The 18,396-nt window shown below is 46.5% G+C and overlaps 1 protein-coding gene across 8 annotated transcripts in view; it reads right to left on the bottom strand.

Annotated features, from left to right (window-relative positions):
* The window catches only part of STIM1 (stromal interaction molecule 1), a 108,543-nt gene extending 90,667 nt beyond the window's left edge, over positions 1–17,876 (bottom strand). For 2 of the 8 annotated variants that reach the window (XM_088668909.1, XM_060274125.2), the window contains exons 1-2: positions 17,365–17,517; positions 15,653–15,960 (exon numbers count right to left, since the gene is read on the bottom strand). In XM_088668909.1, the coding sequence (XP_088525035.1) occupies positions 15,653–15,761 (109 nt within the window). In that variant the 5' untranslated portion in view covers positions 15,762–15,960; positions 17,365–17,517. Of the gene's footprint in view, positions 1–15,634; positions 17,164–17,364; positions 17,701–17,833 lie in introns of those variants that run through there. The other 6 variants (XM_060274121.2, XM_088668912.1, XM_088668911.1 and 3 more) reach the window with 5 other exon arrangements.
* Positions 17,877–18,396: the final 520 nt, after the last annotated feature.

Below are 18,396 nucleotides of genomic sequence, written 5' to 3'. Positions count from 1 at the left end.
GGTAGTGTGGTTGCTGACCTTGAGCCAGACATCTTGGAGAGTGAAGTCAAATGGGCCTTAGAAAGCACTGCTAATAACAAGGCCAGTGGAAGTGATGATATTCCAGCTGAACTATTTAAAATTTTAAAAGATGATGCTGTTAAGGTGCTACACCCAATATGCCAGCAAGTTTGGAAAACTCAGCAATGGCCAGAGGATTGGAGAAGATCAGTCTACATCCCAATTCCAAAGAAGGGCAGTGCCAAAGAATGCTCCAACCACCGCACAATTGCGCTCATTTCACACGCTAGCAAGGTTATGCTTAAAATTCTACAAGGCAGGCTTAGGCAGTATGTGGACCGAGAACTCCCAGAAGTGCAAGCTGGATTTCGAAAGGGCAGAGGAACCAGAGACCAAATAGCAAACATGCGCTGGATTATGGAGAAAGCTAGAGAGTTCCAGAAAAACGTCTACTTCTGCTTCATTGACTATGCAAAAGCCTTTGACTGTGTCGACCACAGCAAACTATGGCAAGTTCTTAAAGAAATGGGAGTGCCTGATCACCTCATCTGTCTCCTGAGAAATCTCTATGTGGGACAAGAAGCTACAGTTAGAACTGGATATGGAACAACTGAGTGGTTCAAAATTGGGAAAGGAGTACGACAAGGTTGTATATTGTCTCCCTGCTTATTTAACTTATATGCAGAATTCATCATGCGAAAGGCTGGACTAGATGAATCCCAAGCCGGAATTAAGATTGCCGGAAGAAATATCAACAACCTCAGATATGCAGATGACACAACCTTGATGGCAGAAAGCGAGGAGGAATTAAAGAACCTTTTAATGAGGGTGAAAGAGGAGAGCGCAAAATATGGTCTGAAGCTCAACATCAAAAAAACCAAGATCATGGCCACTGGTCCCATCACCTCCTGGCAAATAGAAGGGGAAGAAATGGAGGCAGTGAGAGATTTTACCTTCTTGGGCTCCTTGATCACTGCAGATGGTGACAGCAGTCACGAAATTAAAAGACGCCTGCTTCTTGGGAGGAAAGCAATGACAAACCTAGACAGCATCTTAAAAAGCAGAGACATCACCTTGCCGACAAAGGTCCGTATAGTTAAAGCTATGGTTTTCCCAGTAGTGATGTATGGAAGTGAGAGCTGGACCATAAAGAAGGCTGATCGCCGAAGAATTGATGCTTTTGAATTATGGTGCTGGAGGAGACTGTTGAGAGTCCCATGGACTGCAAGAAGATCAAACCTATCAATTATGAAGGAAATCAGCCCTGAGTGCTCCCTGGAAGGACAGATCGTGAAGCTGAGGCTCCAATACTTTGGCCACCTCATGAGAAGAGAAGAATCCTTGGAAAAGACCCTGATGTTGGGAAAGATTGAGGGCACTAGGAGAAGGGGACGTCAGAGGACAAGATGGTTGGACAGTGTTCTCGAAGCTACGAACATGAGTTTGACCAAACTGCGGGAGGCAGTGCAAGACAGGAGTGCCTGGCGTGCTATGGTCCATGGGGTCACGAAGAGTCGGACACGACTAAACGACTAAACAACAACAACATCAATTGTGGGAAGAGCAATGTGCTCTGAAGCTGCTTGTCTATCTTCTTGGAGAGGTCATTAAACGAACTTCAGAAAAAAGATTAGAGCACTTCTAAGTCATCTTGCACATCATGCTTCTGGCTGTTTCACTCACGTGTAAAATGCCATTTTGAAAAAGCATTGCCGGTTAATGGAAAACTGACTTTGGAAAATGGATAATGGACTTTGGAAAATTGTCTTTAAAATCACGTTAACTACACATGAAAATTAAAAATGGGTCTGTATGGAATGACCCCATTAAAGATTGTATGTTAAAGGTAAACAAAACAATTATTTGCACAGCACACTTTGAACCAAGTCCACAAAGGTCTGCTTCTGTTCCAGAAGTGACCCACCTTCATTTCTGTGATAGCACAGTAAGTATGCTTTCGTTATCAGGTTTTTGTATTGATTAGATCCCACTTTGCCCAGGTAACCATCCTGCTGCAGTTTACAGGCCAGCGAATGAGAGGTGGCCTATGAAATAATGAACTCTTCTGCTTGGGCCTCGTATCTGGCTATCTTAAGAGAGTAAGCATGAAGGACGGACCTGCTTTTGTGATTTTTAGGAGGGTGCAATGCTAGAAACTGCCTAACCAAGCCAAAGCAACTCTTCTTATATAGCCACTGGGTTTGGCAGAGCTAAGCTAGAGTTCTCCGCAGCACATTTGTAAACAGTGAAGAGCAGGCATACATTCCAGCACAGCTGGGAACAGTCTCCAGGGAGTCCCAGTTGGCCGAATGGCCGTGCTCCCCAACACGTGCCCACTGCTCATTTAAAGAGAACATTTCTACCACCCAGACTCGCTTGGGTTTATTGCCACATAAAGTCCGAAGCACCTCTCAGAGGCTTAAGTGGGAGTCAAGAATTTTCATGTCAGAATGATGGCCCATGAAAGCAGATTGCACACTTCAGCTGAACTCTCTGCCACTGCCACAATGTGGAGAAGCAGAGAGAAGGAAAAAAATTATTCAACTGGTGCAGTAACCTTTCTAGCTATTTGGCAAAAAAAGCTCAAAGGTGCATGCCATTTCATTTGGTGTTTTGTTGACTGCATCCCACCCTGGTACCCATATGGATAAAGAGCATGGTATGAATACTTCAAAATTAATTAACCAAAGTTAAGGATACATACAGCACTGAAGACAAAGTGGTTTGGGGCTAAGCCATGACACAACTCAAGAATGCAGAAGATGAGCTAGGGTGACGGAGTTGTTAAGAGGACCAGGTCATACCCCTCTGGGAGTACCGTGTCTAGTTTTGGGTACCATAGTTTAAGAAGGCTATTGATAAGCTGGAATGTGTGCAGGGGAGGGTGTCCAGGATGATCAAGGGTCTAGAGACCCTTACGAGGAATGTTTGAAGGAGTTTGCCTATGTTCAGCATGGAGAAGAGGAGACTGAAAGGAGATGATAGTCATCTTCAATGTTCTGAAGGGCTGTCGCACGGAAGATGTAGCAAGCTTGTATTCTGCTTTTCAAGAGGGGAGGACCTGAACCAAGGGATTCAAATACAGTGGTACCTTGGTTTATGAACACAATTGGTTCCGGAAGTCTGTTCATAAACTGAAGCGAACTTTCCCATTGAAAGTAATGGAAAGTGGATTAATCTGTTCCAGATGGTCTTCGGAGTACTTAAACTGAAGCGTTCATAAACTGAAGCGAACTTTCCCATTGAAAGTAATGGAAAGTGAATTAATCCGTTCCAGATGGGTCCGCGGCGTTCGTAAACTGAAAATTCGTAAACCGAGGTGTTCATAAACCGAGGTTCCACTGTAGCAAGAAAGGAGATTCTGGCTAAACATCAGGAATAACTCATGGTATAAGAGCTGTTCGACACTGGAACGGACAACCTCGGAAGGTGGTGGACTCTCCTTCATTGTTGTTGGGTTTTTTTTAAGTGCAATGCAAGGAGTTGGACTCAATGACCAACTCTACAATTCTATTATTCTAGTTCAGGACTGGGGAGATCTGGGTTCAAATCCCCACTCAGACACCAATCTCACTGGCTGACCTTGCATCTCAGCCTAACCTACCATACAAGGTTGCTGTGGGGATACTTGGGTGAGGGTTGGAGAAGTGCCTTGTATACCACACATGAGTCTCTTAAAGGAAATGTGGGACATAAATGTAAACAACAAAGCACACATTCTTTAACTTCACAAGAGTGCAGCATTGCCAAGGCATCCTTTTCCAATGATCTGTGCTCTCCTCACAAAATGCACAGAATAAAATATTAGAAGGGAAGGGGAGGTTTTCCTTATTGTCACCACCTTTTCCTGATCCACAGAGCATGGGTCACCACCCCAAACATACCATGATCATCTCTGTGAATTAAGTGCAGTGTGCCCCTTCACACAAACCTTCTCTCAATTTCTGATTATTAACATGAAGAATCAGCGGACCGCTGGCTGTTCTAGCAAAACATGCAATCCATGTAGGATACACAGTCCTATAGTGAAGGATTTTTAAGACAACCTGAAGGCCTGTCCCTCGACCTCCACGCCAAGACAGAGCACGAAGGGAAGCAGCCTTCTAATATAGTTCAACGCGTGATTAAACTGTGGAACTCCTTCCTGCAGGAGGTAGTGATGGCCACCAGCTTGGGTGGCTTTAAAGGAGGATTAGACAAATTCATGAAGGGCTACCGATGGCTACTAGCCATGATGGCTATGATCTGCCTCCACGGTCAGAGGCTGCAATGCTTCTGAATGCCAGTTGCTGGAAGCCACGTGAGGGAAGAGGGCTCTTGTGCTTGGATCCTGCTTGTGGTTTTCTCACACATACATTTGGTTGGCCACTGTGAGAATAGGATGCTAGGTGAGCCATCGACCTGATGCAGCAGGCTCTTATTATGTTCTTATATATGTTGGGCTGGGCTATTTAAGTATAGGATAGAATTCATACCATCACTTCCTGTTCTCAACCGCTCAAGCAACCAGGCAAGCAGATGTAGACATGGAAAATATAGGCCCCCTTAACTGCACACAGCAAGCAACTGCTCAGGGGTGTAGTCATTGTGGGTGAGGTCTACGCTGAAGGCCACAGCGCCAGAGTTCGAAATTAGCAGGTGCCAGGTGCATTTTGCGCCTTAAGATTCTCCATTTGCGAGCACCTCAAAAAGTCTGGGTGCCATTTTTTGCACCTGGCTGACACTCAAGGATTACTGAAATGTATGTGCTTTGAAGCCTCGAAGTATATGTTAAAGATAGACAATATGTTAAGGTGTTTAACAATAAAGAGTAGAGTGTTTTGAAAACTGAAATACGGTACCAATATTTTTATTGTAAACACCAAATTAAACATGTATTAACAATTTCTGTTACAAATGTGATATTAACAATGTGTCACTTATGTGAACTGTGTATTAGTTCATGCTTTCCAAAAGTATAAATAAAAAGTGTTGCTGACACCCCCATGGCGAGTAGACATTCTGTTTTGGCACTTACAACCCAGGTCCCAGGAGCCATTTGGCTCCTAGTTTTTCTGTCCCATTTTCTAACACTGCACAGGGCATAAGAGTAGAAAGGAGGAAACCTTTTTATGAGCTCCTGTTTTGGAGGTACCAGCATTTAAAACCTGAAATAAACAGGAAGTTGGAATTGGATGCAAATGCCAGCCACTCACTGTGCCTTTGTTTCCTATATCCAGGACAACCAACTTCTGTGCCCAAGCAGAGAAGCAGGTACTTCTCTATTAGTCTGGCATGCAAAGCTCAACTCTCCTGGTTTTCGGCTCTGCTGACACACCATGGAACGGCAGCCAACTTCCGACACCGGCAGCGAAGAAATGCAGGTTGTGGGCCAAATCCGTAAGAGAAGCCTGGCTGCTGGATCAGACCAAAGGGGCCCAGCAGCATCCTGTTCTCACAATGGCCAACCAGATGTCCGTAATGGGAAGTCCAGAAGCAGAGCCAGAGGACAGCAGCTGGCATTCTCAGGCACAATGCCTCCAACAGGAGAGGGAGAACAGAGCCATCAAGACTAGTAGCCACTGACAATCCTATCCTCCATGAATTGGTCTAATCCTCTTTTAAAGCCCTCCAAATTGGTGGCCATCACTGCAGCTTTTGGGGGACTGAATTCCATAGTTTAACTATGTGCTATGTAAAGAGGGACCCCTTTTTGCCTGGATGCTAAGGGTTCTTTCTTGCCAGTCTCTGGAAAGAAACACCCAAAACACAGGGCTGTTGCCCCAAATGGTCTCAGAGACTGCCAGTCTCGGGGCAGGAATGCCCACGTCTGATGGGCTCCCCGGGATCCTTGAGCAGTTTGGAGATTTGCTGCCAAGTCCAGGTCCCTGTGCCCCTCATCTGAAGAGGCCTCGGGTCTGAGGCCCAACAGGAACCCCAACAGGAACACAGGAAACTGCCTTACAATGCATTGGCTCAGTGTTGTTGGCACAGAGTGGCAGTGACTCTTCAGGGTTTCAGACTGAACCTGGGACCTTTCAGATGCAAAGCATGCGCTCTGCTACTGAGACACATCTCTTCCCCGAAAGAGGAAGGGGAAGAAGAGCCCGACATGAGGACTTGTGTCTCTCATCACTTAAAAAGCAGTCTCAAACAATGCCCAGAACATGCCTCTGACACTCAAAGAATCCCATTCCGCACAGTGCTGCCAATCACGATGCTCACGGTTGGATTCTCACCCATCTTAGAGGGCTGTCCTGATGAGGATTTGCACCCTCTCACACCACAACACGAGCCTCATTGTTGCACAGCGAATTTCGCTGAAGGGTTTGCTTGTGCAACTTCCTTGAAACGGAAGCATAAACTTAGCAAAGCACACAAGGATGAAAAGTGACAATGACATGACAATCTGTTGTGCTAGAAAACGATTTTGTTATATGTGCTTAGAAAATCAATAATTTTTTTTGAAAAAAAATGATTCCAAGATAAGGTCTCAAAGAGCAGCACCAAATCTTGCTGCTTTGTCTGTGGATTTAATTGCCTGTGTTTCTTCTGTAATTGGTACACTGATGTTTTTTTGAATAATATTGTTTTAACTTATGGCCGGAAGCTGCCTTGTGAATTCTTATAAATTAGGTTAAAAATATGCTAAATAAATAATAAGCTGCTCACCCAATGGCTCTCCTAGCAGCTGTGGTCTTTTCTAGCAGAGTCCCAGAGAACACCAGACATCCCAGCCATGTCACTTTGCTTGGCTGATGAATCAGAAATAGACACGAGGTGGGGGGGGGGAACCAAATGGGACCACTTCACTTTAATGAAGTAGGGAACACTGGACAACCACAAGCTATAGGTGGGTTGGACAGCATCATCTAAAGGCCAAGGGATTAAAGCATCAGGCATCTCTCTCTTCTGGCATCACTGAGAGGTGGAGGGCCTCATTTCACTCCTGTTCACAAACAAAGACATTTATGCCTCCATACCTCTCTCACACATACATATGTCACATGCAGGTCTCCCAGAGTTCACTTCTCTAGTATTTTCAAAATATCCACCCAGACCAGTCAAATTTGTCCAGAAAATTTCACAGTATTTTTTTACCAGTTTTTGTTATTGCGGAATTGGGCAAAAGGTACGAAGGCTTTCCTGACAAGTGACTTCAGCTTCCCTGCAGTTTCTCTTTTAAACCGAATGCTTCCGGTCATCCCCCCAGTGGTAGGCATTTCTGTATTTTCTTTTCCTCTTACAATACAGTGGTACCTCGGTTTGCGACTGCAATCCGTTCCGCGGAGGCGGTCGCTCCCCAAAGCGGTCGCTTCCCAAAGGCACGCTTCTGCACGTGCGCGAAGCACCGATAGAGCGCTTCTTCTTCTTCTTTTAAGATAAGATACCTTTATTGTCATTGTCCCCTCGCGGGAACAACGCAATTACTCATTACTTCTGCGCATGCACGAGCTGCACAGATTGCATCTGCGCATCCGATGCCACGGAACCCGGATGTAAACACTTCCGGATCCGCGGTGGTCGCTCGCCGAAGCGGTTGCAAAAAGAGGTAGGCGGAAACCGAGGTTTGACTGTATTTGAAAGTTGTTGGTATATCAACATATTCTTCTTCTCTTCACCAGAAGTAATCAGATTTCATGATTTACCTTCAAAACAGCTCGATTATCTTTGCGGGTTTCCCACAAACACTTCTAAATTTGCAAATGCCCTGTTTGAACTGTGAAAATGTCACAGCAGGATTTGCAGATTTCAACTACACATCTACCACTTAGCAGACCAGCAAAACCCATCACATCCTGCATCTTCCCCTCCCATCCCAATAGAAGGGAAAGCAGGACGTTTTGCCAAGTCACAGTTCCAAGGGAGAAGATGGCAGACCTAACCATGTCCATTGTCTGTGTCAGAAAAGAACTTCCTCCCATTGTGCAGGACAAACACAAGCAAACTCATCAAGAAAGTAGCTCCTTTACCATTCTAACATTACATGCCCTCCTGTGCCCTCCACACTGGGCAGAGAATGCTTGAAAAGAGCCCAAATAATTTGGAGATTAGAAGAATTTAAACAACTTATTTCCATTTGGTGCAAAATCTGTATTACAAACCTACCTCAGCACTGCGGCCCTGAGGGAAGGGTCTACACTGCAGATCCAGCTCCAAACCCCTCCACTTCTAAGGATCTCAGACAGCAATCTTTTAAAAATAATAATAATAAATAATAATAATTTATAGCACAAGTGTTGAGATTTGATGTTTTTATTTGTGCTATGTGCATTAGAGCTACGATTTTAATGTATGATGACTCAGAAGTAAACTGTGAATTTAGCCAGCCTTTCTGGCTCAGATCATGTTTAAAATGTCTTTTTTTTAAAAAAACCAACAATTTTTTTAAAAGAAAAGTACAAACAAAAACACCTCTGCAAATTCTGCAGACGTAATTTTGGAACGATTCCTGTGAATGAGACATATAGCTATGGTGAAACATGACATGGAAAATGAAAATCCTGTAGAAGTCAGACTCCAGAGCAGCTATTGGAAAGAATGAAGCGTGCTGCCCACAGTTCATTTACACACACAAAAAAAAGGAGATCTTTCAAGCTGGGCACAGCTCTTTTCATTGAGAATGTCTCCTGTTCAATCCCTGTCAAGTAACAGTTGACAGGAGAGGCTTTTCTCAACCTTAGAAGCTGAAGAGCTGGTGCCAGTCAGAGGGAAGTCCTCCTTCATGCAGTGCATAGGTAAGCTATGGATGCTCCCACAGGAGACAGTGACAGCCGCCAATCTAGATGGCTTTAGAAGAGGATTAGACAAATGAGTATAGTAGAGGGCTATTGATGGCTCCTAGCCAGGATGGCTATGTTCTGCCAGCACAGTCAGGGGAAGCAATGCTTCTGAATACCAGTTGCTGGAAGCCGCAGGAGGAGAGAGTTGTAAATCCTGGTTTTGGCCTTGCCTTCGGGGTATCTGGTTGGCCACTGTGCCGGTCCAGCTCTTCTTATGTCCTTAACACATACCGTAGCAGTGGGCCAGCTAGATGGACATGTAAACCTCAACTGGAACAAGGCAGATCGCTAATGATCAGAGCAAGGCTCCCCAGAAACGCCATCAGGGACACATCAGCCCAGCAAAATGTTCCATCAAATCCAGGCCTCATAAACAAGATTCAGGTAGAGCAGAATATGGCCAACTGCATGATTTACAGCTTTAAATATACAAAGTTCAGAATGTGTTTTCAATGCCTAGGCTCTGCACTTCCTTGTCATCACAAGGGTAAATAGGTTTGATGCAGAGTTGAGCAAGCCATTTAACTTTCCCTTATCTTCCTAGCCAGCCTAAATGAACTACTTTGCGGGAGGCTAATTAAATCAAGAAAGGGCAATCATCTGGCCCATCATGTCAGAAGGTCATCTTGGGACGCCCTCACCAGAATAACTTCAATTGATGCAGAATGAGCTTGGTCTTTAGGGTGCGTGAATTAATTTATCCAGCATCAAGCTTTATTTCTGCAGCAAAGCTGATTAATGAAAAGAATTCAGTCATGGTTCTCAGCACCAAAACACAGGCTGCAGTTTCAGAGCCTCTGAATTGTTTTTGGGGTTTGTTAGCAGCAAGCAGGAAACTTCTGCACTAGATCCGGGGAATGAGTGACGGCCACGAACCAAGTTTAACTGCAAGATGAGAACTTACAGGAATACAAAGTTCACCTCGAGGCTGAGCTTACTCCTCTTAGCAAACTACAACTGTTTGAACATCCTTATTCTACGGGGTAACATTTAATTTGTTTGCTTCTGATGGAATCGTGCCAGAAAGTACTCTCAGTTTAGAAAAAAGGAGAGTAAAACAATGTTTATAAAACAATGCTTGGCATGGCGTGAGTGGATAGAGAAGTGTTTCTTCCTCTGACATATAACACCAGAACTCATGGATATCCAACGAAGCTGAATGTTGGAAGATTTGGGACAGATAAAAGAAAAGACTTCTTCACACAGTGCACAGCTAAACTATGGAACTCCCTCCCACCGGAGGCAGTGGTGGCCAGTATCTTGGATGGCTTTAAGAGAGGCACAGACAAATAAATGGAGGAGAGTGCTATCAAAGGCTGCTTAGCCAATATGGCCATGTTCTGCCTCCACAGTTGCAGGAAGCAATGCTTTAACTGTTTTTAACTCTGAATTTTAAATTGTTGTAACCCACAATGGAACCTACTGATGAAGGGCAGGGAATATATTTAATAATAACAATGGAATCCATTCCATTTATTGGTTCCTGGGGACCTGGGCAAAGTCTTTGGGGACTTGTGTCCACCCACTTGCTTTCTTGACCCTTGACCCTTGCAGCTGGTGAGGGCCAACTGGGAAGGAGTGAAGCCTCATGGACCAGCAGCCATAAACAAAGCTCTGCGGCTGGGTGAAATGATGCTACCTATGAAGGAGGCTGTGGTCTGAGCCGTTCTGAAAAGTCCTCCCTGAATTTTGCTGATCTGAACTATGGACCTGCCACAATTACGCACCACTGTGTGAAAGAGCAAGGTCATCAATATGCTGGTGCCACCTTACTTTATTTTCCAATATCTTCTGATCTGAGAGCTGAACAAGAGATCACAGAATTATGGAGCTGTAGAGCTGTAAGGGACCCAGAGGGTCCTTAGGCAACGCAGGAATCACAACTACAGACATGTGGGGTTACGGCAACCACTTGTTGGGTCCAGCTCTCCCTGAAAGAGTGGCTATGCAGCCTTGGGTTGCTCCCTAGTCCTGCTGCAAATCTTTGTGCCGGGTTTCTGCAGCCCTTCCTCACTAAATGAGACTTCCTTTCCATCATGCACATAACAGGATTACAGACATGTGTTCTACACTGAACTGCCCTTGAAGACGGCTCGGAAACTTTCACTATCACAAAAAGCAGCAACTCTTCTTTCGACTAGAGCACAGAGAAGAGGCCACATTGCTTCCAATTTGATGCAGCTATACTTGCTGCCAATTTGCTTCCAGGCTCAATTCAAGGTGCTGACCTGACCTTTCTTCTACATTTTAAAGAACTGAACTATTAGCAGTCTAAGATTCAAAGAATCCCACTCAAGTTAGGGGGTGAACTAGACAGCCTTCAGGTCTTTTAAAGCTCTGACTAGCATTCAATATAGTTCTTATAAAGGAAAAAGAACAGTAGTATCACTGCTACTTCAATGTCTACGACTTCCACGGAGCTGTTGCAGCCCCTTTCAGGATAACTCACAGGAGTTCTCCCCTTGGGGCACAAAGAGAATGAATCTTCTCTTCTCCAGAAGCAATAGATGACTTTCAGTATGGCCTGATGATGATTTCTGGGGCCAAGTGGGGGCAGAGAGAAGTTAACTCAAAATCACTTTCTGAGCTGATGCTGCTGAGCTTAAGAAGATGAGCGGGAAGCATGGCTCTTTTGACCTCCAGCAACTACTGCTGCTGCAGCTTCTGTTCAAAGGAGCATCACAGCAGGAATGGGGTTGAGAGTCTCTAGTCATTGCGAAAAGCTGAGCAAGGCAGAGAGCCTGGACTCTTCCTGTTCACTGCATCTCCCCTGCCTGCCATGGTTAAAGGCTGGGAAAAGATACTTCCGAGTTCAGGGCACCATGCTTTTAAAAGCCAGCGTCAACTTCCAAGGAAACAGAATGGAGGGAAAGTCCAGGTCCTTCAACACCAGCATCAAGATACTCTAGTCTAACCACTTCCTCATGCAGAACCCACCTGTTGCGTCACAAGCCCCAAAACATGACTCAGAGTAAGCCAGCAGGCACAAATGCAGCTACAGGCAGGCCTTTTGAAAGCCCTGCCAAATTTGGCAAAGGCTGTGAGCCATGGCGGGCAGATGGTAGCCCACAGCCATTTCCATGCCTCTAGGACGCAGCCCAGCAGCCGAGATCAGCAGAGGAAGGGTGAAACCTTAAGTCTTTTTTATTGTCCTTTTAAAACTCTTGCTCACACCAGAATTATTCAGGATTTGACGCATGTTCAGACAAGGCAGCTCCAGTCTAAAGAGCCTAACAGGGCATAGCATTTCATTTTGTGTGTGTTGCTCATTGCTTGTTGTTGCTTTAGCTGCTTAGATGTCTCCAATGTGGTACGGAAATATTTATTATACCATAGCGCACTCTTTTAGACTCTCCTGCAACCTGAAGGTGGCACAGAATTAGTCACAAAAGCAGGTACGCCTACAGTATGTTTATTCACCAACTGAATTTGTGGGGGGGGGGGAGGCTTTGAACCAGGTAAAAAACTGGTTAAATGTTATGCAACCCTCCGGAGATATATAATGAACCTGCATTAGCACGACACTTTTTGAGGAAAAGCTTCTTCAGGAACTCTCACCACATCTCCACATGCAGTGTCCCCGCAATGTCCTCTGAAGGCCTCCCTCGAGCAATGGATACTCCCAGCAGTATGCATACCTCTTGTGGTCCTAAACACTGAGCAGATATACGTAGACTCATGTCCGTGACAGTTTGTTCAAGCAAGTGAAACCCCACTAGGAAGCACCTAACAGGCCTATTCTGCTTCTGCCCTGGAATCTGCCTGACTTGTGTTAACTTAGGGGCTCCAGAATTTACTTGCAATACTGAAAAGCCCAAGGAAATCCACACAAGACGAAGAGGATAGAAAACAAGAGGAGGAGGAGGAGGAGGAGGAGGAGGAGGAGGAGGAGGAGGAGGAGGAGGAGGAGGAGGAGGAGGAAGGTTTGCGTCTCCGCTCCTCCACATGCACCTGCTGGGTGACCTTGGGCTAGTCACACTTCTCTGAAGTCTCTCAGCCTCACTCACCTCACAGAGTGTTTGTTGTGGGGGAGGAAGGGAAAGGAGATTGTGAGCCGCTTTGAGACTCCTTCGGGTAGTGATAAAGCGGGATAGCAAATCCAAACTCTTCTTCTTCTTCTTAGAGGAGGCAGGGGTAACCAGACTGGCAGCTCTTTATGCACCTGAAAAGTGCAATGCCTGAACACAACCTCCTTCCTGCTGGCCTCTCGCAGCAAGTATTGACAATGAGGGGGCAGTGGGGACATTGAGTAATTTCGACAGCCTGAGCGTTACAAGTTGCCAAGCAAGGCCAGAGTCCTGACAATTGTAATTATTTTAAAACATGCTGGATAAACATTTGATCTGGCGCAGGGTAAAGAAGCAGGTGTGGTAACTGGCTGTCATGCTAAGTACTGTACTGGATCAGAAGCCCAAGCAAGAGGTTTATGGCCAGCTGTAAAAAAGCGATTACCCCGTAAAGCTGAAATTCATCACTGCTCCCGCAGGTCCTAGGTGAGACTCAACAAGGCTCGGAAGGGGAAGGACGCATGACCAGATCTGCACATGGTTAGGAAAGGAAGTCAGCCTTTATCGCACATCAACTGGCAGGCTGATTGCTGCAAACCCACATTGTATTATAGCCCACATTTTGTTCTCCAAGACGCTCAAGGTGGCGTACGTGGTTCTCCCTGAAACCCCACAGCAATCCTGTTAGGTAGGCTATGCTGAGAGGGAGTGACTGGCCCCAGGTCACCCACACCCAGTGAGCTTCATGGCCGAGTGGGGGATTTGAGCCTTGATCCCTCAGGTTTTGGTCCAAACACTCTAACCCACAGCTTACCAAACTTTTCATGCTGGTGACACACTTTTGAGACATGCATCATTTCGTGACACAGCAAACCAGAGGTTAAGCTAACCCCTTTCCAGCCCCAGGAGGAGTGTGGGGAGTGTTTGTACAATGACACACTAACGTGTCCCGACACAGTGTTTGGATAACTCTGCTCTAAATACTACACATGCTAGTTAGCTCTCTAGTCCTCACAGAAAAATAATCAGAAACCATTTTTATTTCTGCTGAGTGTTTAGCACCCCAAGAAGGAAGTCCTCAACAGAGGACTTCAGTGAACATCCTTCCTACAGAAGCCCTCCAGCACCTCTCCACATCTGCTTCTCCAAGCAACAGCTGTCACTTTCAACAACCAAAAGCCTGCAAAAGTCCAAATTTGGCAAGCAGGCAAACTTTGAAACCAAATTAAGCTAGGCACGTTCTGCACAGAATAGGACTAACAAGTTTTTTTATGTGGCTGTGGATGAAGACTTTGGCTTCCCAGCTCGTTTAAAGTTCTGGCACCTGAGATAAAGGAGTTTCGGTTTGCCAGTAAGGCCTGCAGGCACTGCTAGAAGAACCAGCCGCTAAGGGTTATCATCCTGGAAAACAAGTGTTTCCAGAAAAGTGGTTGCCGCTGGGAAGCTTTAGAAATGCCCAGGAAATTACTGCTGCTGGTTTGCTAATACTTGTCCACACCCAATGCAAGTATAACTGCTCACCTCTCTGTGGCAGTAATACAGGGTGCAAGTGGGGTTCGGTATTGGCAACGCACCATAAGAACTGCCACACTGGATCATGCACTCACATGCAGGTTACTACTAACGCGATAATCTCTTCCTGTCATTTGTTTGCCAGCATCTAGTTTTCGTTCCTCTTTTCTATGAAGTCTAACAGTGGATGCTAGAATTGTCACCCTCCTCTCCATAAGCAGTATCTATTCCTTGTGAATTCCACAGTCCAGTGCTCAGGAAATGGCAACAGGCTGCCTCTTCCTCAACACTTATTTGTGCTATTGTCAATTGAGGAGAGAGAAACTCAGGGTCCATTATGACCCCCTTCCCTCAAACAAAGGTCAACAAGGACATTTCCCATTCCTCTTGGGAATTTCAACAAGAAAAACCACTTAGAAACTGGTGTGCAAAGATTCCAACTCTGACACTCTTACAACCTCCCCCCTCTCCCTCCCCTTTCTCTCTCTCTCTGCCAAGCCACTTGATAAACCTACAGTTAGTTAAGGTAATGCTGACATGCAGCTATTTTAAAGACCTGCGATGCAGTTATGGGAACTTTCAACATGAGAAACTGGCAATGGTGCATCACTGGGCCATCACTTCGCAAATCAAACTCCTGCATGGGGCTTCCCTAGATCTTTAGGAATGCTCCAACACCACAAACAACCAGGGAACAGTGGATTCTCCTTTACTATATTCCGAAGCTCAGATATGATACAAGCAGATGTGGTCTAAATACTGTTCTGTTTTACTCAATGCCTGATAAGAGTGCACTGTTTGCACCTACAGTCACATTCTTTAACTCAACGGAAAGAGGACAGTTGACACTCAACAGCTAAACCTCAAGCCTGAAACAGGCAAATCTTCCATCTGAAAAAAATCAGCAGGTTTCAGATAGAAAGCACACTGCTCTTTTTCTCTCTCCTCTATGTAAAGCAGGAAATAACCACTTTTACTTCAAGCTAGCTGCCTTTCTCGGAGCCTATTTCAAGATGCGTAGTGTTTTTTGTTTCCTAGCCTGAAATTGCCTACAGAAAGAACCATTGTGGAGTTGGGGAGGGGAAACTCTCAGGCACGCTAGAAAAAAACACCAGTATAAGACCACCGAAAACAGCGAGGATTTAAGCAGACATCAGAACTCAGGTTGGCGAGGAGGGAGCTCTAAAATACTTTACAAGTTTCTTTTCCGAACCTCCAAGAAGGGAAGACCAATTCACAACTTCCAACTTCAAAGCAGAGTCCCAGGGATGAGAAGAGCCCACTGCCAGCAGCCCAAAGGAACATTATTTTATACCCCCAAAGGATTAAGAAAAGGCAAAACCAGCTCCTTACCAGCAACTTTTTCCTGACCTGCTATTGTGGCATCGTCCAGGTAGGTGCCTGGGGGCCTCTCCCCCTGTCCATGGTGCAGAAGGAAGCCGCAGAGGATCCATATGGCTATTCTGGACCATACATCCATGTTGTGTCCGGCAAAGGAGACCCTTCAGCGTTTGTCGCGTGTCAGGAGTTCCTCGGCATCAGTTCCCAACAGAAAAAGAAGACCAGATTCCCAGGGATACTCGTGAGTCCTGTTTCTTTCCGTCCTTGGATTCTTATATTCCAAAAGAGTACAGGAAGTGTCCACTAGCCCAGAAGGAGAGCCAGGTTGTTTCTAAAAGCTGCAGAAGTAAAGGTTGGAAAGGCTTTAAGGAGTTTTTCCCCTAGCCGCTGAACACAGCTCGAAATTCTGCCCCAGATTAAACAGCCTCCCGAAACCTTTTCTATATCCGCAGAACAGGCGCTGAAAGGTTCGTTTTACCTCTAAGTGGGGGTGTCATACAAATCCTAAACGCTTAAAAGCATCCGTTTTCAACATGCAACAATAACTGGGAAATTTGTAAAAATATTCTCTGGGCTTGGCTGCTTTCTTTTGCAAATTATGTACTAGGCTGCTGAAGCAACCCAACCAATGAAGTAGTAATCCAAGCACATCCCCAAAACTGCCAGCAGGTTTAGAACAGTTTAGCAGATTCAGAACTAGAGGAGACCAGATTATGCCTGGTATAATAGAACTGTAACAGATTCTAAACACACACACACAATTTTTTTGCCAAACTAGATTTTCAGTCTTCACACCGCAGGAGTCTCAATCTGACTGCTAAAAGCCTAACAAGCATTTACTTTTAACGGAACCCAGGAATCTCTCTGCAAAGAGGTACGTGCAGGTGAATTCAGAGCAACATATAGAAAACGTGGAAGAGGAACACATCAGCCAGATAAAAGATTAAAGAAATGGGGGCCCTGATGCACAATTTGCCCCCTTTTCCTATCAAAAAGAAAACTTCCTCAGAACCAAAGGGAAGGGAAACGTCTGGAGACCAGCTACCCGCTCTCATCAGACTCCTGCGCTCTTTTCAGAAGCAAGAAACAGCAGCCTTGCGACCTCCTGGATCAGACCTTCCCGGCTTGGCGTCCCCTGGATTTCACTCCGCCAAATCAAAGGCCACCAAACCATTTAATCCATTTAAACTTTGGCTTCTGCACAACTTTCAAAGCGATATTTCTGCCTGTCTGTCTGCCCTGCAAAATCACTCCCTGTTATCCCTTTTCAGACTACTCTGGGCCACTTCCTTTCCTTCTACCCAGCTGTCAATAAGAGTCTCCCTCCCCAGGCCAGGCTGTGTGTGTCAAACGCTGAAAATAAAACAACAAATAAAAAGCTTCGTCAGGTCGAAAGATTCTGCGTGTCTGTTTAAAAAAATAAAATAAAATAAATCCTGTTCAGCTCTTGGGGAAGGCGATCCAGCAAGTGTGGCCACGGATCTTCTCAAGGCACCTGGTGGTTTTTCCACAGGAGGGACCTCTGGCAGGCCAGAAGAAAGCCCCACCCCCCACCCCACCTAGAAGTGTGTCCCTGGGGTGCCTGTCACACGAGGAGGAGGATCTAAGGATCTCGTCCAGGTCAATGAGGAGCCTGACGGCAGTCCCAGAATCTGGCTGGCTTCCTTCTTCCAGAGCAGGAGGAACTTTTCCTTGCTGGGCCAGGAGGGAGGGAACCAGGGAGCGCAGAAGGAAGGCCTCACCTGTCCACAGGTGCAGCAGCCTCAGGTAGAGCTCCTGGCTGACGCCCACTCCCCCCCCTACACACAATGTCCCACACACAACGGGACACACACACACGGGTGGGTCTTCCCTCTCCTCCTCACACTATGTTCTTCTCCTTAGGTGCAGGCCCCTCCCCCACACACCGCCCCCCTCAAAAAAATATGCCCCCCACAAGCTGACCCCCCTCACACACAAGCTGACCCCCCCCCAAACACCCCTCCTCCTCGTCCCCAAGGGCCTTCCTGGGCTCCCAAATAGCGCCACGAGGGCTGCTCTCCTATCTCAGGCACAGGGCACTGGGGCGGCCGGCCCTCGCTTCTTCCCACCCCTCCCCGAATTGGTCTCTCCTCAGCACGCCGCCCCCGCCGCCGGTGCTGCAATGGACTCTCCCACGAACGGTCTCTCTCTTCCCCTCTCCTGCCGCGCGCGCCTGCGCTCCTCACTCACGCTCTCTTTTCTCTTCCCTCCACCCCAAGTGGTATCTCCCATGCACGCGCTCAGCGCCCCCCTTCGCTCTCTTACGTCTGCCCCCCCCCCCTTTTCCGCAGTTCTTATTGGTCTCTTCCTCGTCGTTCCGTCGGCCTCGGCGCTCCTCTCGCAGGAGGCGGGGCTACGCGGTCCCGCCCACTCCCCCCCCCGGCAGCCAATAGAGCGCCGCAGTTGGCTTCCCGGCGCGCGGCTTGCCCGGCAGCGGCCTCTAGCGGCGGGGAAGGGGGAGAGCGCGGTCTCTTTGCAGCTTCAAGTGGCGAAGCTCCGCTCGGACTGCACCAATGCAGCGAAGGAGGGGGTGTCCTGCTTGCGTTTCTTTATTTTATTCACTTGAAGTCAAAACAATATGCTCCCTCCCTCCCGCTCTACATACATACATAAAAATAATGTTATTATTTATACCCCACTCATCTGGCTGGGTTACCCCAGCCACTCTGGGCGGCTCCCAACAGAATATTAAAAACACGATGAAACATCAAACATTAAAAACTTCCCTAAACAGGGCTGCCTTCAGATGTCTT

Source organism: Zootoca vivipara, chromosome 4 (genome assembly GCF_965207765.1).
Source record: "Zootoca vivipara chromosome 4, rZooViv2.hap1.1, whole genome shotgun sequence".
Classification (NCBI taxonomy): Eukaryota; Metazoa; Chordata; class Lepidosauria; order Squamata; family Lacertidae; genus Zootoca; species Zootoca vivipara.
The sequence above is the reverse complement of the archived record's forward strand: the minus strand, read 5'-3'. Positions and strand labels throughout refer to the sequence as shown.